The sequence below is a fragment of the Marmota marmota genome, unplaced genomic scaffold, assembly GCF_001458135.2.
Source record: "Marmota marmota marmota unplaced genomic scaffold, marMar, whole genome shotgun sequence".
Taxonomy (NCBI): Eukaryota; Metazoa; Chordata; class Mammalia; order Rodentia; family Sciuridae; genus Marmota; species Marmota marmota.
Genome location: NW_026000048.1, coordinates 12,700,419 through 12,722,746, shown reverse-complemented (window position 1 = coordinate 12,722,746; position 22,328 = coordinate 12,700,419). Strand labels below are relative to the sequence as shown.

At 38.5% G+C, this 22,328-nt stretch overlaps 1 protein-coding gene across 1 annotated transcript in view; it reads left to right on the top strand.

Moving 5' to 3' along the window:
- The window catches only part of LOC107150301 (amyloid beta precursor protein binding family B member 1 interacting protein), a 99,105-nt gene that overhangs the window by 19,508 nt on the left and 57,269 nt on the right, over positions 1–22,328 (top strand). The window contains exon 2 of the mRNA XM_015495281.2: positions 19,936–20,007. Within this exon, the coding sequence (XP_015350767.1) occupies positions 19,936–20,007 (72 nt within the window). The remainder of the gene's footprint in view (positions 1–19,935; positions 20,008–22,328) is intronic.

Below are 22,328 nucleotides of genomic sequence, written 5' to 3'. Positions count from 1 at the left end.
GTATAGACCAAGGAGTGGGGTATCTGGGTCAAATGGCAGTTCCATTCCCAGTTTTCTAAGGAATCTCCATACTACTTTCCAGATTGGTTGCAGCATTTGCAGTCCCATCAGCAATGTATGAGTGTGCCTTTTCCCCACATCCTCGCCAACAGTTATTATTGCTTGTATTCTTGATAACTGCCACTCTGACTGGAGTGAGATGAAATCTTAAGGTAGTTTTGATTTGCATCTGTGCTGTATCTGATGTACGTGTGGTAAAAATTTACTCCCATTCTGTAGACTCTCTCTTCACCTCATTGATTGTTTCTTTTGCAGAGAAGAAAGTTTTTAGTTTGAATCCGTCCCATTATTGATTCTTGATTTTATTTCTTGCGATTTAGGACTCTTGTTAAGGAAGACAGGGCCTAATCCAACATGATAAAGATTTGGGCCTACTTTTTCTTCTGTTAGGCATAGGGTCTATGTAGACCCCACTTCTTAATGAGAGAAGTGTTAAAGATTGGAGGGTTCAGTTTAAAACCACCAGCTACCATCATCATTATATAATGAATATGCCTCTGTAATAATAAAGAAAGTGCTTCATCATGTGATAGGAATTGAGTGAATACTTGCTTCAAGAGGTTATGTAGTTGCCCAAAGCAGGAATATTATTGGTAAAAATGAGCCTGATTTCCCAATATGGAGGCTCACACCAGATTCTTTTTTCATTCTGAACTTATAAACAATAAAAATGCATGAGGGGGGCTGGGGTTGTAGCTCAGTGGTTGGGCACTCAGCGCCACATAAAAATAAATAAATAAAGATATTGTGTCCATCTACAACTAAAAAAATATTTTTAAAAAATGCAGGGGCTGGGGATGTGGCTCAAGTGGTAGGGCGCTCACCTGGCATGCACGAAGCGCTGGGTTTGATCCTCAGCACCACATAAAAATAAAATAAAGATGTTGTGTCCACCGAAAACTAAAAAATAAATATTAAAAAATTCTTTCTCTCTCTTTAAAAAATGCATGATGGTTTCTAATATGTTTTCAACATTGCAACAATAGAGATTACAAGGGCTGCCTTCTTCCCTTGTGCGTAACATAAAATAGAAACAATTTTTGTCTTGGCTAAAGTTTTTGGTTCTCTTAATCCCTTCACATTCTGTGCTTTCCTTTTTTTTTTTTTTCTTTTTCCCTAAATTGTGCCATCTACTGTAGAGCAGTGACTCTCAAGTTGTAGCATGCAAGAGAATCACAGGGAAGTTTTGTTAAAACACAGATGCTTAGTTCCCCCACCCCTTGGTTTCTGATTTAGTATTTTTGAGGTGAAGCCAAGAATTTTCATTTTCAGTAAGTGGATTAGGCTGATGCTGCTGGTCAGGGAAGCCATATGCAAAACCCAGCCCAAAGCTTAGCTTTGGCCTCACTAGATTAATTACCTTCATGTACTTTCAAATGTTGGTACTGTCTTTAAAGATTCATGTACTAACTGTAGAACAACAGCAATAATAATAGAAACCATTATTGCCACTTTCTGAGCATTTAAGGAGGAAATATCTTCATTTTATAGTGAAATACTCTCATTTTATTGATGAAGACATTGAGGCTTTATTAAGTCTAAATTACCCAATATTTCAAGTAATTAAACCAATAAAGAACTCAGGTCTTTCAGGATCCAAAATCCTTACATGTGATCCTAACAGCTTTATTATCTACCCATCTCCTCAGGCTGCCAGGAATAAGTCCTCAACTCAAGAGAATTAATGATCTCTATTCTCTGGTCCCTTATTATTTTATTTATGCCTTTTATATTATTTTGTTTAGTGCAAGTTTTTATTTTGTGCCTTTGATCCTCTTTAGACTTTCAACTTTTTTCACTCACTTAACACAGATTCAAGTTTTGGAGTCTAGCAATTTCCTGGCAGAGAGCTTGTACTCCATGAATGCTTCCTGAGCTTATGAATAAGTAAATTCAGAAGTGAAAAAAACACGGTCTGAAATTCTGACCCATCCCTGCACAGATAAACTCGTTTATGTGAAAATAAACAAGTGATCGTTATGTATGTGTTTATGCATCCTGTATCTCTAGGTCATAGGGATCTAAAGTATGACTGGGAAATATTGTTATTATAACAGTAACTAAGTAACAGCCCCTGCTCCAGCCACCCTCAAAGGCTTCACCACACACCCAGCTCCTAAGCTTTCTTTGCGCCTTCTCAGAGTCCTGGGTGTATCTCATGAGAGTCTCCAATGTGACTGTCCTGTGCAGAAGGGATGGTAATGGCTCCTAATGCACCTGCCCTGGCTCCCAGCTGCAGGGCTGGTGCTACCCCGCAGGCTGCATGTTGCTCCTGTGGCTTTTTAACTTTTACCCTTCCTGAAGTGGCAGCCCCTGCCTTCCTCTTCTGACTGTTGTGCATCTGGTGTGGGCCTAGCTGCTAATCTAGATAGTTCCAACATAAACCACAGAGCAGAGAGACCTGTGCTCTTGGTTTCCTTTGGGTCTCAAAAGACAGAGTCCTTTTTGTTTGCTTCTCTCTTTTTTTCAATCTTCTCCTTTTATTTTTAACCATGACCTCCCCACCCTACCAACCACAACCAACTACAACTGTGGGACTGGGTGATTTCCCTGGTGGAGGGAGGAGGGATCTGTTCATCAGGAGATGGAATCTCATATGCCGTGCTGGGGTCACCGTCTTTCTCTTCTCCAGGGTCACTGTCCTCAGCCTGTGTCTGTATGCCTCACTCAGCTTTCCAGGCATCCAGGAGGGCTAATTGATGACTGCAGCTTCAATGGCTGGATGGCATTAAGAGCAACATTTCCTGAGCTCTCCGATCTAAGCCAGGTCCTATTTTAAGTACTTCACAAAGATGTGTTAATTTGTAGAATTCTCACTTCAACACCACGAAGTAATTTATTATCACACCTTTCTTGAAGATAAGAAAACTAAAACATTGAGAGGTTAAGTAACTTGCCCAAAGTTACCCAGCCCACCAGGGGCAGAACTGGGTTTTGAACTCTGTTCTCGACTCTGGCAGAGGTCGGGTCTGCTCCACGTGGCTCAGTGGTTCCCTAGAGAGTGGCCTGCCCACCTAGATGGGTCCACACGTCACAAATGAAATGTGATTAAAATAAAAGTCCTCGCATTGTACCTTGGAAAACTTATGGAAGGCAATGGAGGAGAAAAATATTGCATATTAATTTTGTTTTATTTTAAGGAATGAATCACCTAAAATATGGGGGAGTAAAGATGCAGTTCTCTCTTCCTTCAAAATAAGAGAATAAAAGTATTGTCAGTAGCACATTTGAGAAAGAAGAGAGAATATTTACTAAGAAACTCAGGAAAGGAATTAAAACTGGGGAACAGAGGATGTGGCTTGGTGGTAGAGCACTTAAAGAAAGAAAGAAGAAGAGAAATCTAAGTTGTTTTTTTTTTATTTTTATTTATTTATTTTTATCTTGTATTGATTTATTTTAAATACACTACAGCAGTGGAATGCATTACAATTCTTATACATATAGAGCACATTTTTCATATCTCTGTATATAAAGTATGTTCATGCCAATTTATGCCTTTATACATATACTTTGTTTTGGGGGTTTTTTTTGGCATTACGATTCTTAATAACATATATACCACATTTTTTCATCTCTGTTTGTATATAAAGTATGTTGACACCCAATTCAAGTCTTCATACATGTGCTTTGTATAATGATGTCCATCACATTCCACCATCTTTGCTAATCCCTTGCCCCTCCGTTTCCCTCCCATCCCTCTTCCCTATCTAGAATTCTTTTTCCATGGCATGTATCACCCTAATGTATTTTGGGCCACCAGCAGTCACAGAAGTGGCCATACATACAGACTTTCAGATACAGAGAAATAACTGGCTCAGAACATTAACTCCAAGTTTATCATACTTGACTGGTATCTTTACCAACAGCCACAATCCTTTGGGGTTTTCAAGTGCCAGGTGCAGAATGTTGGCCAAAACAAAAGCACAGAAAATCCCTCTCCCCAACAGAAACAAAAGAGAAGGTTGACATTTTCAGTTTTATCCTCAAGTCATGCTGCATATAAATGTCCTGCAGATTAAAAACGTCTGGCTGAGACCACACAATCTTGGAAAGAACAGCAATCTGCACATCTCCAGTAATAGAGAGCTGATTACACTATGGTGTCGTGCATCCACGTGAAGGATAGCTGGAGCGACAAAAGGGACTCTGGAAGAATCTCAAATGATAGAAAGGAGAGGAGAGGGTTTATCATTGCCATGGATGGTATGGACCGCACCTTCTCAGAAAGCTGTCGCTGTTATTATCTCTATTTCCCATTCATGTTTTTTTTTATTTGCGGTCCTGGGGATCAAATCCAAGACCTCACAAAGACCAAGCACATGCTCTACCACTCAGCTATATCCCCAGCCCCTGCTGCAGAAGGTGCTCAGTTCTACCCTCAACGCTCCTCCACAGATAACCAGGGAAGTTATCTGTGTGCTTGAAATCAAAGGTCACTTTTCAGTTCTCATCTTGAGAACCACTCACCACTGTTATTATAGTTCCTTCATTAATTCATTAACACTTTCTTGCAGAGGTTAGGGATGCTGTATTAAATGTTCAGAGAGATTTTCAGAGATAATAGCATACTGTTAATTAGGGACTCACATATCATTTCTTCTTAGTATCATAGACTATGCCAAATCAAGAATTTAAAAATCCTAAGGCAAGCAGAGCATGCTAGCATACTCAGCTATTCATCCACCGAGCCATAGTCTTATTCTTTGTGATCTTTAAAGTCCACAATATGACTTAGATCTATCGAAGAATGTCATGGATTTTTCTGTACTTCTTGTTGGATTAAACACAAAGGTTTATTTCACTACTGAATTATGTATTGCTGGAGGTTTAACCACTTCTCTCAGTTTCCAACAGAAGCGTTAGATAGGTTGGCCTTTAGTACCTGACAGATCATCTTTCTTGATGGATAAATTTGCCACATCAGTCTCTTCTGACTTGGAAAATTACATTCTGAGTGCTTTGGAGATTTCTGCTGTCTTCCTGGCCTGGCCTGGCCTGGCCTGGAAACAGTAGTCTTTTTTAAACAATGATTTTACATTCCAGTCGATCTTTCTGAAAGCTTTTGAAATGATGGTTTGGGATCAAATTTAAATTAATAATTGAACAGTGTATTCTTTACCACTGCTTTAGTTTTTATATGTGTCCTCCAAGGATCACATATTAAAGCCTTGGTCCCCAGCCTGGGTGCTAACGGGAGGTGATAGAACCTTCCAGAAGTGGGGTTTAGTGGAAGGAAGTTGGGTTAATGGGGGAAGGCCCTTGAAGGAGATTATGGGACCCTGGCCCATTCCTGTCTCTCTCTTTGCTTCCCAGCTGCCCTGCAATGAATAGGCCTCAGCTGCTCTATGCTCCCACCATGGTATACTGCACCATCACAGGCCAAAAGCAACAAGGCCAGGCAACCATGGTCTGAAACCATGAGACAAAGTAAACCTTCCTCCTTATTAAGTTGATTATCTTGGCTATTTTGTCACAATAACAGGAAACAGACTAATACAACTACCAATGCAAATAACTCATCTGGATTACAATTAGAAGAATAGATACTGATTCTGCTCCACTCAGCTTCTATATAAGTAGTTGAGAAAAACTATATCTTAGATTACTTATGCTGGTGGTAGACAAATTTTCTACAATATGAATTATCCTGATTCCAGAAGCATTAAAATATAAAAACACACATCTTGAATAAAGGAAATATGTTGTCTTTATTTTTTCCTTTTAGTTTTAGTGGAGGGTTTTGTTTGTTTGCTGTTCTGTAGCAACCTGTGAATTTTTTTGCAACTTAAAACAACTCATTAAACTAACCATCAGTCCTATAGTAGTATTATGGTAAATTCAGGCCTTCATTAACTGTCAAAAGTGACAATTTTGGCTCTAACAGTGGCTATATAGTGCTTTCTAGCAAAGCTTGAAAAATGCACTGTGCTTAGTGCTGATTCTCAAGCCTTGATGGACATGCCTAGTTTTCATTACTCTAGAAATGGACAAGACTGTGACTTTCAATTGTTAGTAATCTTTAGAAAATACTCCCTCTATAATCCTGGAAGTTAAAAAAAAAAAAAAGCCATTTGACACTAATATTCCCAAGCTCAGCTATTTAAGAATTTTACTAATCACACAGGGAAATCTTTCTTGCACTAGAAAACATTCATCTTCTCTGCCAAAGCCAAACTGAAAATCAAGGTCAAAGTGTTTTAACCTCCTCCCCCTTTGTAGTAGTCCCTTTTTAGTTGCTGTAACAAAATACTTGAGACTGAGTACTTATAAAGAAAAGAGGTTAGTGTATCTCTCATAGAGGAAAGTAATAGTATGTAACATCCACCATCATGACTACAAAGACACATGTTGTTTTATAAATTTCTAGAAAGAGTGATATGAAAGACCCTCTTTGGGATGGAAACATGGCTCCATAAATTCTGTTTCTGTTTGACCTTCTGTATGGCTGTGTGCCTTGGCCCCTTCCTTTGCCTTTGTATGTGTTTGAATATGTGCAATGTCTCAGCAGAGTGTTGTGCATATCTGAGGACACCTCCCACCTGTGTTTTTCTTGTACACACTTCTCTTGCTGTGGTCATTATCTACATGGCTTATTTTCTGAGGAAGGCAGAAGCAGTGTAAAGAAAGAGCCCAGACCTGGGTTTGAATCCCATCCAACCACATCTCAGCTATGTGATCTTGGGCATGTCACTCAAACTCCTGACCACGCCCTCCTTATCTAAAAAAAATGGAAGTGATATTATCTATTTCCACATGGTTTTATGAGAATTAGATGAGATAACATACAATACATGGAAGAGATTAATTTTTTTCATTTACATACTCTTTGCCTGCCTCTACTTTTCATTTTTTTCCTCTTCCTCCTCCTCGGTTTTTTTGAACTCAGGTCTATTTACCTTGGTTCTTTTTTCCCCATTTATTTTGAAAAGTTTTTAATCTAAAAAAAAAAAAAAAAGACAAGTGCAACAAATACTCACCTGCCTTCCACCTAGAATCAGTCATTACTCACATTTAATCACATTTACTCTATTTTTTCCCTTTTATGAACATTTGTGAAGTATAATTATCACACCACAATGATCATGATACCGTTACCGTTGTAAAATTATCACACTCAGGAAATTCAAATAAATTGAATCCTTTTTCCTGACACATAGACTATGTTCAAACTTTCCAAGTTATTCCAAGAGTTTCTTCTTCTTCTTCTTTTTTTTTTTTTTAATTTGGAGAGTCTAGAACAGTTGTTTTGTTTTGAAGAATGTCCTTCCATTTGAATTTTTCCTCTGCATTCTTCTTGACTGGAACTGACTGGCTGGCCATTGTGACAGCAGTGTTATGGAGGGGGGGGGCCTGTGCCCTAGGTATCAGTCACATCAGAGGCACATGGTGTCACATTGTCCCACCAGTGGTGATCCTAAGTTTGATCATTTCATTAAAGTTGTGTCTACCAGACTTTTTCATTTAAAATATTTCCTTGATGAGTGCTAAGTATTGTGTTTTGTACAGTTTTACTGTGTAGTCTGTTGAGCATTTGGGGTCTTTTTCAGCCATCTTCCTTTCCACCAATCCTATAGCTTGACTCTGCAGCAGAGTAGACTAAACACATGGATGACTATCGTGGTCTCCAGCATCTTCTACCCAATGGTAGTGACATCCGTTCCTTGTTACTGCCACCAACCATGATGGCTGTTCAACCATTCTCTGTTTTTAAATCTCTCTCCCACTCTTCATTTCTTCTCTATTTCTCTCTCTTAAGTTATTTGTTTATTCACCAAATACTTTTGAAAGTCTTCTATGACCAGGTAGGCACTACCCTTCACCATGGGATCACAAAGGTCAGTAAGAGCCTCAACCCCTGCCCGCATGGACCTTAAGTGAATCATTTGTTTTAATTTATCAATTCATTTAACAAATATTCACTCAGTGCCTATTGCATATCTACATTGTATATGTACATTGTTCTGTTTTCTGGATACAACAGTAAACAAAAGCAGCCAACTCTCTGCCCTCATGAGGCTCCCAGTCTAGTTGATGAGGAGGAAGAGAAGATAAACAGGGAAGGGAAGGATGGGGGCGGGGACTGATTTTGAACTAGGTCAGGGAAGGATCATATAAGCACCACCCGAAGGCAGAGAGAAAGCTGCTCTTTAAGTGGGGAACAGGTGTTCCAGGCAGAGAGCGAGCGTTTGCAGAGTGCGTGCTTTCTGTGTTCCAGGAGGCCCATGTGAACAGAGTGTTACAGGAGATAAAATCCATGAGGCAAAGGGTGGGGTGGGGGTGAGGGTGGTGTTGAGTAGAGGGCTGAGCATATGAAGCAGATGTTCAAGCTAACGATACCTTGGAGCTGGCCGCACGTTTATGGTATGTAAAGCCACCCACAAGTCAGCATGGGACCTCCTAGGGCCCCAGTGTAGGTGGGTCAGGAGAGAAACTAGGGGGTCAGAGAGGATGAGGAGGAACCAACAAGGAAACTGAAAGGAGAGCTGGTGAGGTTGCCAGGAACAGAGCCAGGACCTCCAGGGCCCGAATCCTACACAATTGGGGAGACTCCCTTTGAAAAAGAATACAAAATGATGAACAAAAAAATTAAGAACAAAATTAAATATTTAGGGACTGATGGTACAGCTCAATGGTAGAGTATGTGCTTAGGATACATGAGGCCCTGGGTTCCTTCCCAGTACTCCCCCCAAAAAAGTAAATAATATTTAGAGCAAGAAAGGAATTCACAGGGCTGGGGTTGCGGCTCAGTGGTAAAACATTTACCTAGCATGTGTGAGGCACTGGTTGATTCCCAGCACCACATAAACAAACAAACAAACAAATAAATAAAGATATTGTGTCCATCTGCAACTAAAAATATTTTTTAAAAAGGAAGGAAATTACAACAAACTAACAAATACCATAAATTTTTTAAAAATGTTTTATAACTAACAAATGCCATAAATATCTATCAAGCAACATTCTTAATTTATAATTACTAATGAACGAACATGTTTTCTACATTTTTAGCTACACATTCTTCCCTATGAGAGTGAATTTGAAATACAGTTTTCTGTAGAGGTATTAAGTAATTCAGTCATTCCTCCAGCATGGTTGCTCAAAATTAGTCTTGATGATTTATAGTTTAGAAAAGACGTTGTCCTTAGCATGGCATCTCTCCATGGTGAGGCCTCATCTGTAACTTCCTCTGTGGTTCCTTACTCTGGCAAGACCTCACAGAACCACAGCCTTTGCTCTGCTAAACGTGGCATGGCGCCTGTGGCTTGCCGTATCCCAGACAGCCGCTGGCCAGCTCAGCCAGAACCACACAGCCATCCATTCCCACCTCATCCCATCTACTCAGTGGGTCCCAGGAGCTATATAAAGTAGTCATGAAACCTGGCTCAAGGTGACCCCATGTAGCATCTCCTTCAGATCTTCTCCTTGGAATCAGAGAAGGGGTTCAATGTTCATCATGCTAGAACCCAGCTGCTATAGAGGGTAGTGCTAGTAGCCCTCTGGCCCCATCCCAAGCCCTGGGACACCACCAGGCTAACAGTGTCTCCTGCTGTTGTTGGATGTCAAAAGAGAAACTCAGTCTCAGAAGGGGTCTGCATGTGAGGAGGCCTGAGATTTAAGCTTTATTGCCTTCAAGGTAAATTGGCCTCTTTTAGGAGGAGAAGCAGGAGAGAAAGCTGTCAGGAAAGTCAACTGAAGAAAGTACAGTCCCCTTTGGTATCCACAGGGGATTGGTTCCAGGCCACCCATGGACATCAAAAATGAGGATGCTCAGGCCCTTGTATAAAATGGTATAGTATTCGCACACAACCTACACACATCCTCCCGTATATTTTAAATTATCTCTAGATTATTTATAATACCCCATACAATATAAATGTATACGTAAATAGTTGTTATGTTGTTTGGGGAATAATGACAAAAAAAAAAAAAATCACATACAGACGTGATTTTTTTCCGAAACATTTTTGACCTGCAGTTGGTTGACTCTGTGAATGTGGATGCCCTGGATATGGAGGGAGCTGTCAGTATTGTTAAATGCTATGTAAAATGCTGACTAGGAATTAACCATTGACACAAACAATTTGGTGATATAGAAGGGACAAAAGTCCAGCTGAAGTAGATTCAAAAAAAAAAGAGAGACAAGCAGGAGACAGTGAATGCATTTAATTATTCACAAGAGTTTTGTTTATGAAAACTAATGTCTGTAAAGTTCATTTAAAGTGCGTGAATGGAATATTCTATTTTTGTTTCTTCAAGAGGCCCTAAATTATGTTTTCACTTTGATTTTGTCATAGTTGATCCAAAAATGGTTCCTCATTCCTTAAAGAGACAAAGTAGATTAAAAAGGGAACTTAAGAAAATTTCGATGTGAGGAGGGTTCTTTCTAGCTCCTGTATATGCAAGTGAAACTAGTTTACCAATTGTCTCCCAGAGATAGAGAAAAGCCGCCTTGGTGGATGGGAGAAGATGGTGTTCATATGACCTGACCGCAGATTGCCTGTGTCACATGCTGTTTTACTTCAGAGTTATGTTAGAATATTATTGGGTCTCCCCCTCCCCCGCCTCCTGTAACTGGGGATTGAGCCCAGGGCCTTAGTGCATCCTAGAAAAGCAATCTAACTCTCAACCACACTTCCAGGCCTTTCTGTTTTGAGACAGGGTCTTGCTAAGTTGCCCTGGCTGGCCTGGAACTTGCAGGCCTCCTGCCTCAGTCTCCCAAGTAGCTGAGTTTATTAGGCTTGCACCACTGTGCCCAGCTATTTCCAGGTCTTATTGAGTCATCTAACTTTTTACCAACCCAGAAGCTTGACTTAGCAGAGTACCACACTCTGCCCCCCACTTTGCATTCAGATGAAATCAAAACAATTTGGAAATAAGTACATCTAAAAGTCATCCTGTTCAAAAATGTGAACAGTCCAGCTCATAGTGTGTGTGTGTTTACCCTGTGCCAAATTCTAAGACCTTCCACATCACCTCACTGGTTTTTAAATTATTGAAAGCAATCATGTCCTTTTCATGATGACTTTTGCTTTTGCTTTTTGTTTTTAGATTTTCTTTTACTTTTTTTTTTCCATCTAAATTCTGCCACAACAGTATTGCCTGTAAAAGAACTCTTTTGTCTTGCATATCTTTTTACATGCCTATGCACATGCGTATGTGTACTGTCCACACTAATTCCCTTTGTGACTGATTGTCGTGTTAGGCTGTACTGATCATATATGTCCATTGTGGTTTTCCTGTTAACTCGGTAACTACTTGGTAACCTATTAAGATTTTCTTTCGCTGATCTCAGAAATGGGAAAAGCTGGTTAAGTAGGCCCAAGTGATTTATTCATCTTCGTTCTTTGTCAGTGAATTAATTTGATGTTATGTGTAATTTTAGAGATGCTTCTATTTCCTGTTCTTTGCTACACAGAACTCAGGCTTCCCTTTCCTCCTCCCCCAAACATTGCAAAACCTTAACCATGTTATTCTGTGAACCACTTCCTCTTGATAAAGTGCTTTCATTGCATTTTGAAAAAAAATATACTACACTGAAGGAACCAGATAAACTTCAATATTTTAAGTTATTTTCCAGTCACTTTTTACCCTAGCAATTCCAGAACTTTGACCCAACATGTGATTGTTTGGATTCTACCGTACATATGATCCCTTTCATGAACATATTTTTTGAAAGTTTTCCTCTCTGTGACATATGTTGTTGTAATGGATTGATATTTTTTACTTGAAAAAAATATTACCAACTAGTTTTTTTTAAAAACTTAAAAATAATTTTGGAATCAAATTAAGTTGATACTGAGAGAGCCTCAGATTTTTTAACCTTCTTTCTCATTAATGCTAGTTATATTTTGGCTCTAATGAGCTAATTATAGACTCAAAACACTGCTTACCTATAGGATTAAAAATAATGCCAGTCTCAGTGCTAGGATGCACCCTTGGTTCTTTAGCCATCTTCAAAATGGAAATATGGTATACAGATAAAGTCTAGATACTTAATGTTTGTCATGTTGACAAGGAGAAATACAGGAAGTCTTACAGACATTTATTTAAGCCTAAAACCTTCAATAGATTGTTGACTGACTTAAAAACCTTGGTCAAGCCACTTAACCTCTGGCTGCCTAGAGATTTCTCATCTGTACAACATGGAAAATAAGTGTTCTGCCCAGGGAGTAAGGACAACTAAAAGCAGTTAGTTCACGTTCAGTATCAGGACATGGCCTGGCAGAGAATGAGAACAGCTAATACTTACTAGTTATTATTGTTATCAAGATCAGATGGATGCAGGGAATGGTGATTCCTTTCCCCTCAACTCACAGCCATGCACAGAATCAAGAGTGGGGGCTTCTCCATAGACAGATAGCAACTGCCTTAATAAAATATTAGTGACCAATCTAACCTGCCTGTGCTTCTTTGTGACTTGTGATTTGTGCCCAGCCATTTTTATACATCCATATCCCCGACTTCTACTCACAAGTATTTTGTCTTTAATTCTTATTGTTCTAAAATTTTCATCCTATTATTGGTAATACATACCACAGCCCAAGAAAAGGCTACGCCTAACTGCAAGCACAGCTAAAAAGATGAGCTTCACGACCCTTCAAATGAGCTGATGCCACCCCTGGGTTTAATGTCTTAATCTGGTGATGTGGAGAAAGCAGGATTTTGAGTAAGCTCCATTATAAAAATGTAAATAATATTTGTTTGTTATATCAATGTTTGCTGCCACTAGATACATAATTTCTATAAAGCCAAAATTTTGCAATCACGAGAGGAAAAAAAAAAAGTCTTAACAAGCTTTTGACTTTTTTTGCAGAAGTTGTTAGGACCACTTTTTTTTTAAGAAAGCCAAAATGAAAAATAGTTCTTTTTTTTTTTTGTGTGTGTGTGTGTGTGTGTTTGTGTGTGTTGCTGGGGATTGAACCCAGGGCCTTGTGCATGCAAGGCAAGCACTCTACCTACTGAGCTATCTCCCCAGCCCCAAGTAGTCCAACTTTTTAATTGATTTCTGCTTTATGAAAAATTCTTCTTACAAGAAAATTTGTCATATATTTAATATAGTGTTTTTACAAAAAAAATTTAGTTTCAGACCCTTCATCTAAAACTATTGTGCTCAAAATTCAGTTCATAGCAAGAAATCATTACATATATAACATAGCAGTACTTTAACAAGTTTATGTGTGTATTCATTTTTGTGTCTTCATTATTATTTTTACAGATTAGCAAATTTAAATATAAACACATGAGGGCTGGGTTTGTGAGTCATTGGTAGAGTGCTTGCCTAGCATGCATGAGGCACTGAGTTCGATTTTCAGCACCACATACAAATAAATAAAGGTCCATTAACAACTAAAAAATACTAAAATATATATATATATATAAACACATGATGAATTAAAAGAAGAACTTAGAAAACATGACTTGTTTTTATTTATTAAATAATGGCTCATTAATTTATTGCTTGAAGTATTAATTGACATCAGATTGGTATAGAAAAGAAAAGCCATTGGTAATGCCACTTGTGTTGCATGGTGGCTATTAGAATTTTTCTCAAAACATCTAAAACTTTCAGTTTGAAAACCAATTCAGGCCTGAATAGATGTAACCCCAGTGAAACATTTGTGTTTCCCAACAAAATGTATCTTATAAATGTCAGAATTTACTCACGTGGAAAGCACCAAATAAAGAGAAATAATGGTGACAGAGTGAGAGGCGTTTCACAAACCGATAGCTATGATGGCAGCTTAGGGAAATCCTTACTGAAGCCAGGCGCTGTGACACTCTCCTACTGGGGATGCTGAGACAGGAGGAGGGAAAGTTCAAGGTCAGTCTAGGCAATTTAGTGAGATCCTGTCTCCAAATAAAAGATAAAAAGAGCTGGAGATGTAGCTCAGTGGTCGAACACTTGCCTGACATGTGTGAGGCCTGGGTTCAATCTCTAGTACTTGTCGTAAGAGGAGCAGGAAACATGGTGTTTGGAGGCCTCTAAGGACTGTCCGCCATATCTCTGATGCAGTACAACAGGAACCATGTGCAGAGTATGGCCAGTGGAACAATGGAAAGCATTTCCATGCCGTTTGTGACCTGGGCTCTGGCCCCAGTTCTTCCCATTAATCTGGGAAGTTACTTAATCTCTCTGGGCTTTCAACAAAGCATTTTTTAACACAAAGATCAACAAGATCTGATCCTTACATAGTAATAGTTTCCAGTTTTATAAGAGATTCTAGCACAGTAACAAAAATAGCATGATTCCACATGGCAAATGCTATGATTGAGTGTTTATGCCAAGCACCGTATGCTATTTTATATAAATGATACAAAAGTCCTACAGATTATGGATTATTATTCTTTCACTTTACAGACAAACGAACTGAAACTCAGGTTAAAGAAGGGTTTAATGCCTTATTTGAGGTTGTTTCTGGGGACAGATGTTACTCATAAGTTTGCTAGGAGCAATGGATAGCAAATGTCACTACTGGATATGAAGACACGGTTGAAGACTTGACATAAAAGCTGAATTTTGAATGATAACTAGGGTTTATGAAGGAAACATGGACAGAGGATATTACATGAAGGGAACAGCATATTCAAGGATGCAAAGATTTTAATTAATTAATTAATTTATTTATTTAGGTGCCTGGGATTGAACTCAGAGGCCCTCAACCACTGAGTCACATCCCCAGCCCTATTTTGTATTTTATTTAGAGACAGTGTCTCACTGAGTTGCTTAGTGCCTTGCTTTTGCTGAGGCTGGCTTTGAACTCGTGATCCTCCTGCCTCAGCCTCCCAAGCTGCTGGGATTATTATAGACATACACTCTGCAGATGCAAAGGTTTTAAACAAAGAATGATTAAAAAAAAAAAAAGTTCATTGGCCCTAAATGGCTGGAGTTGAAAAGTAGGTATGGGCAAATTGTGAAGGATTTTGAAAGACATGCTGAGCACCTGAATTCTCTCCACTTCCTCATGATCAGCCACGGAGCGTTTTCAAACAGGAGAGGGAGAGGTTCACATTCCTATTGGAAATTGGCAGCTGTGGCAATGGTGATGAGAATTGATGTGGAGTCAGGGCGGCTGGAGGAGCTGATGAAGGTCAACTAAGGCTGACAGTGACAATAAAGGAGAAGCTCTCCACAGGAAAAACCACGAGGATTTCCTGACTCATGGGATGGGGAAAAAAAATGGGAGGAGCAAAGCACTACACCAGAGTTTCTAAATCAAACTAATGAGTGATGAATGACAATTAGGACTTGTGGGAGGAGGGTGCATGGGAAGGAAATACTGAGCTAGACTTGCATGGATGGAAATGCCGATGGGACCTTAAACTGGACACTTTTAGGCCAGCTACTCTGACAGATAAGATAAGGGCTACCCCTGACCTTGGTCCAAAATCATGGCTGAGATTGCTAATCTAAAAGACAATGAAACCTGCATCCAAACTTAAAATTAACTATGTGAGGTTTAACATAAACAGGTGTCCCATCAAATGCATATATCAGAATACTTAGGATAGATTTTGTTTGGTGTGTGATGCTGGGAATCAAACACCAGGCTCCATGCATGACAGGCAAGTGCTTTACCACTGAACCACACCTCCAGACCGTAGATTTCCAAAGTATATATTTTCAAAGTTTATTTATGCAGACAAGAGAAACTGTTTGAGGCCTAGACATTTGAGACTTTGGGAACTATTGAGCATCAAGGGAGTGATTAGTCCTTATTTAGGTAGTTCAAGGCAGGACTTTGGCTGGATATACAGCTTCTCCCATCACCCATCACCTTTCCCCAAAGACAAAAAACAAAATCTATCTGATAAAGTACTTTTCCAATTCTCCTTTAATCAGCAATTTGTTGTTCTCCCCAAGACACAAAATGAACTCAGAAATGACATACCCATGAAAGGATTTTAACTCCACCCAGTCAACAGGGTTTGTTTTGCAATATGTTGCTTCATTAGGACTCCCCACCCCAGCACTAACCCGAGTGTGACACTTTTGGCTCTCAGGGCTGGGTGTTTTCTCTCTTTCTCTTGACCTTTAGAAAATACCATGCATATTAACATGCACACCCTGCTTTCACATACTGGGTGTGAGTGTGTGTGTGTGTGTGTGTGTAGAGAGAGAGAATTAATATATATTTTACATATTCATATTTTATACATTTATACATTATATATTTAAAATTATGTATATATATATATATTGTTTTTTCATTCCAAAAATAAGGAATGCAGGGAGGGTAATCATGTAAGAAGGTTGGCTTTGCAGATTAATACAGATTTTTGTTAAAAATAGCCTTTAATTGAAATGTCTTCTTGTTTTTACCAAGGACGCAAACCTTTTGAACCGTGACTCATTCAGAAGCAGATTTACTTACCCCTATAGATTTACAGCACAGTTTTGATGTTGACTCCTTCTAATAATTCGGTAGCGGACTCTAAGGGAAAGAAATGAAAGGGCAGAGGGGAGTACTTTTACCAGATGAATGTAAGGAGAGTTTCAGGAGATGTCACAAGAACATGCTGTTGTCCTCAGTTATTTCCATCTTAAGTGGATGATTCACTCTGGCGTGTCCCTGACCCACCATACATCAGTGTGGTATGTATAGGCTCAGAAGCTAAAGTCTGTGGATTCAGTGGGTTTTTCTGACTCATGGTTGTTGACATTTTCTTTCAAGATTTTATCCTTCATCATTTTAATGCTTTTCCAAATTTAGTAGTTTGAGAGAGCAACACATCAATATCAGGCTTCTTATTACCTGAATCATCTTTGTTTCCTCTAAGATTCTGTTTTTGTTTGGTACTGGGGATTGAACCCAAGGCATTTTACCACTGAGCTGCATCCCCAGCCATTTAAAAAAAAAATTTTTTTAACCTCCCTGACTCTCAGACCTGCACATATAGACCTTAGCCTATGCCTTACCTGTCATTTCTCTACCTGGGTGCTCACCTATCTACCTGATGTGGTCTAATTCAGAGCATTCACCTAGCGGCTTCCTTGGATTCACATGTCTTTCTGTCCAAGCGCACCGGTCCCTCCTGGACAACCCAGTTTTGCCCTCCTGGGCTTCTAGAAGATACTTCCTCCACTGGAAACCACATGGGGTAATCTAGAAAATATCTCATAGCAAGTCAAATGTCCCTCCTTTAATATAAAACATACAAACTTAAAACTTGAAATTGCTATTGAATGTATTCAGTAACTATAGCCCAGAGTAGCTTTTGTGTTGAGAGAAAGAGAGAGAGAGAGAATATCACTTTTCCTTCTTAACATTGGGAAAGAAGAAAATATATGATAGGAAAATTTAGCAAAGAAATTTGATCATGTCAGATTTCCTCTGTGATAAATCCAAAATTACTGTCAAGGGTAAAGTGGGATGATTAAGCACTCACCCTGCAGGGTGCACATTTACACTGCTCCGTCCAGATGGTTTTTACAGCCTTATCTCTTCTCATTGCTGTGTGTCCATACCGTACGTACTGAGCCTACATGTTTTGACATCAACTCTGGCTTATGAAACAGCTCTTGGAACATGTTAAAGCTAGATTAGTTTTAATCACCATCATCATCATCATCATCATCATCATCATTACATCATTTTGCTTTCAAAGATTGGGATATTTTAAAAATCATTTGTGTCATTTTTAAGAAAGCAGAGTCAGCAGGACAAAGGCTTCCATATAAATATTTTATAAAGAGAGAGAGCAGCTCTGATTGGTTAGTGCTATTAAAATTGAAAATGTGGTACAGCTGAAGTATTAGCTTGAAGTCTGGTTAAAGGGTCGTTTTAGTCAGCTTTGCCTCAGTGTGACCAAAACACCTGACAAAGAACAACTCAGAGGAGGAAGAGTTTATTTTTGCTCACAGTTTCAGAGGCTCAGTCCATGATCAGCCACGGCTTTAAGCCCAAAATGAGGTGGAACATCGTGCCCGAAGGGTAGGAGAGAGGAAAGTAACTCAGGACATGGCAGCCAGGAAGCAGGGAGGTCTGCTCACCAAGGACAAATATAAACCCCAAAGGCACATCCCAGTGACCTACTTTCTCCAGCCACATCCTATTTGCCTACAGCCCAGTTAATCCCCATCAGTGGATTAATCCACTGATTACGTTAAGACACATAATCGAATCATTTCACCTCTGAAAATCCTTGCATTATCCCACACATGAACTTCTGGGGGATACCTCATATCTAAATCATAACAAGGGTGAACTATAAGTTTTAGGATGATATATTTTAGGAAAAATAAATCTGTCTTGGCTTAGCCTATTTCATCAAATAATTTAATTTGAATACACATACCCCTATAGATACAGTAATATTTTGATTATGGTATTAATGGAGCTACATACTAAATATTTATGAAAAAATTGTCTAAAAGTAATCTATTGGGGGGAAAATATATATGTGTATATATATATATATATATATGTATGTGTGCATGTGTGTGAGCGTGTGTGTATATACATATATAAGTATATATATTTAAAAGTTGCCATGAATTGATAACTATTAAAATCAAACAGTGAATATATGATAATTATTATATCATTGGGTATATACATATATATATATATATATAATGTTTGTTTTCATAGTTTTCATGTAAAATATTAAAACACAAGCACATTCAGGTAAATATTGTTTGGTTTAAATATAGTTATTCCTAAGCATCTGTGGGGGATTGGTTCCAGGAACCCCTGTGAATACTCAAATCCAAGGATTCTCAGGTCTCTTATATTTGTATAAAACCTACCCAAATCTTCCTCTATACTTTAAATCATCTCTAGATTACATACATACACACACACATACACACACACATATGCCATGATATATATATATAAATATATATAAAATGAAAATATAGTCACACGTCCCTAACCAATAGGGATAAGTTCTGAGAAATGTGTCTTTAGACAATTTTATTGTCATGAGAACACCTGTCATACAAAGATGGCTATAACGTCATCAGGCAATACAATCACAGGACCTTGGTGGTATGGATAGTCTGTCTTTGACCAAAGAAATCATATATTATTAGGGAGTATGTAACTATAGTTGTTATGCTGGATTGTTCAGAAAATCATAACAAGAAAAATATCTGTATATGTTCAGTACAGAAAAAAACATTATGAATATTTTTAAGCTGTGGCTTTAAGCTATAGTACTATCTTCTGATTTCTCATCCCTGTCTTGCCAAAAATGTCAGGAAAGAGAATAGCTGGTTACATCCCCCAAGGAACCAGGCCACTACTTATTTTATAAAAACACTTTCCTCTGTAGGATAATGGCTTCATTTGGTTTAGGCAAAGAAATGTTATAACGTTAAAAAAAATGTTTTTTTTCCTTGACTGTATGACCTTTTTAGTTCTCTAAAAGACCCAGTGTTTCCAAATAAATGTAGCAAAAGCTGCTATTTCAGAGATATCTTTGGAAAGCAGGGAATCACTTGGTAATGTGTTTAATCATTCTTGACATAAGATTTTTGTGTAAGATTTTAAATGAGGTGAAGGTCTACACTTCTCATACCCATGCTCTGAGGCTTTCTCCTTTATATCTAGGTATCCTATGGTGACATGAATTCCAAAATGATGTCCACTTTGTTCACTTGGCTCCAAGGAGATTAGCTTAGTCTATAAAAGCAAAGTTCTGTTTTCACTTTGTGGGAGTTCTCAAGGTCTTGGCTCCATCTTGCACCATGCAGATGGGATCATGGTCAGGCATGGAACTTCAGGGCAACACGAATTTTCCTCTCCATACAGTTCTCTTCCCATCTTGCCTGCCATAAATGGGGCTTTTGAAAAAAAAGCGACCTGATGATTGTCCCAGGATAAGCTTTTATGAGACTGTTAATATGTGGATTTCTTCCTTTTTCAGATGGGTGAGTCAAACGACGACATAGACCAAATGTTCAGCACTTTGCTGGGAGAAATGGATCTTCTAACCCAGGTAAACTCCCGCTGTTAACCTGCAAACTGAGGAGGGAAATGGGATCACAGAATTTGAATATGACAAGAGTGCTGTATGTAAAAGTAACGCTGGAGACTGACAACATTCTGTATTACATATTCTTGATATAACTGTGACAGTGGTGGGGGGTGGTTGCAAAACTCCTTCCTGATTCTGTCGTTCTGAGTTCAGTTATTTAGTATTTTGGTCACATACATACATACATTCTCATACAGTCTGTTATGGAAATTCTAATGCTTACTGTGTCCAGTGGAGGAATTTTCCCCCTCTGACCACCATTACCTAGTAGTTTCCCTGGTGGTTAACTTTATAAAGACTGGCGGAGAACATGACATCATCTTTTATAAAAGTTTTTTTTTTTTTTATTTAACCAACCTTTGAGAGACTGTTACATTTTAAAGGACTAAGTGGGAGTAATTATGGGTCCCTGAGTGGACTGTCAGAACTTTCAAAACTTGGTTCCCTCAAAGGAGCATGAAGGCCACGCAGTCATAGGCTACAGGGCTGAGAAAAGTGGTGTCATCAAGACCACATTGACTCAGCGGTCACCCCATGCTCAGGTCAACTGGAGCCCAGCAGCTATAGACGCAAGGCCACTGACCCAGGTTTCAAAGTCTGGTGAGCTTTAGAGCATCTTGTAATGTGCTCATAAATGCTTCTTTGATTCGGAGGACACTCAGGTCATGACAAAAAATGTCAAAATAAAAATAACCCAATATTCCTAAATAAGACAAGGATCTTGAGTTTTCTACAACATAAATGAGTTGTCTGCATTTTCAAAGACATTTTTTAGGAAAAAAAAATTTAGTTATATGTACATTCTCTATAAAATTCATGACAGATTTTATTCTATAAAAGAAGAGACAAAATGTGAGGCCCTCGTGGAAGGGTGGTATTCGGAAGGTGGGTTAGGGCACTAGCCACGTTTCTGCAGATGAGGACTTTATTTTTCCTCTTATGAGGGAAGAGTGTGAATGAACATTTATGACCTTTTTCTGTTCATTTGCTCCCTTTTCAGCCAGTGGGAGGAGTGATTGCTCTTGACTGGCAGAGTCTGGGATTTTCATGGGACCATGGTTGATAATTATTACTATAATTCAAGAGTAGGACATAAATAAACTTACAGACAACAACCACAGGATTATCTCAATAGATGCAGAGAGAGCATTTGACAAAATACAGCACACATTTGTGTTTAGAACACTAGAAAAACCAGGGATAGTAGGAACATACCTCAACATTGTAAAAGCTATATACATTAAACCAAAGGCTAACATCAGTCTTATCCAAGAAAATCTGAAGGCATTCCTTCTAAAAACTGGGACAAGACAGGGATTCCTTCTTTCACCACTTTTATTCAACATCGTTCTTAAAACCCTAGTGAGAACAATTAGGCAAAAGAAAGAAATTAAAGGGATATGAGTAGGAAAAGAAGAGATCAAATTATCTCTGCTGATGATATGATCCTGTATTTAAAAGACCAAAAAAATTCCACCTTAAAACTTCTAGATAAATGAATTCAGCAAAGTAGCAAGATACAAAATTAACACCCATGAGTCAATTGTGTTCCTATACACTAATGAAGAATCAGCTGAAAGAGAAATTAGGAAAACTATCCCATTCACAATAGCCTCCAAATAAAATAAAATAAAATAAAATGCTTGGGAAACAATCTAATAAAAAAGGTGAAAGACTTCTACAATGAAAACTACAGAACACTAAAGAAAGCTTAGAAGATGGAAAGATTTCCTATATTCTTGGATAGGCAGAATTAATATTGTCAAAATGCCATACTACCACAAGCACTAGTGCAATTCCTATTAAAATTCCAGTGACTTCTTCATAGAAATAGAAAAAGCAGTCATGAAATTCATTTGGAAACATACGTGGCCCAGAATAGCCAATGCAATCCTTAGTGAGAAAAGTAAAGCAGGAGGCGTCACAATACCAGACCTTAACTTATACTACAGAGCTATAGTAATAAAAACAGCATGTTATTGACACCAAAACAGACATGAAGACCAATGGAAAGTAATAGGAGACACAGAGACAGACCTATATAAATACAGTTTTCTCACACTAGACAAAGGCATCAAAAACACACATTGGAGAAAAGATAGCCACTTCAACAAATGAAAAACCGTAAATCCATATGTAGTAGAGTGAAATTTAACCTGTATCTCTCACCTTGCACAAAACTTAACTCAAAGTGGATCAAAGACCTAGATATTAGACCAGAGACCCTGTACCTTCTAGAAGAAAATGAAGGTCCAACGCTCCAACATGTCACCTTAGGAACC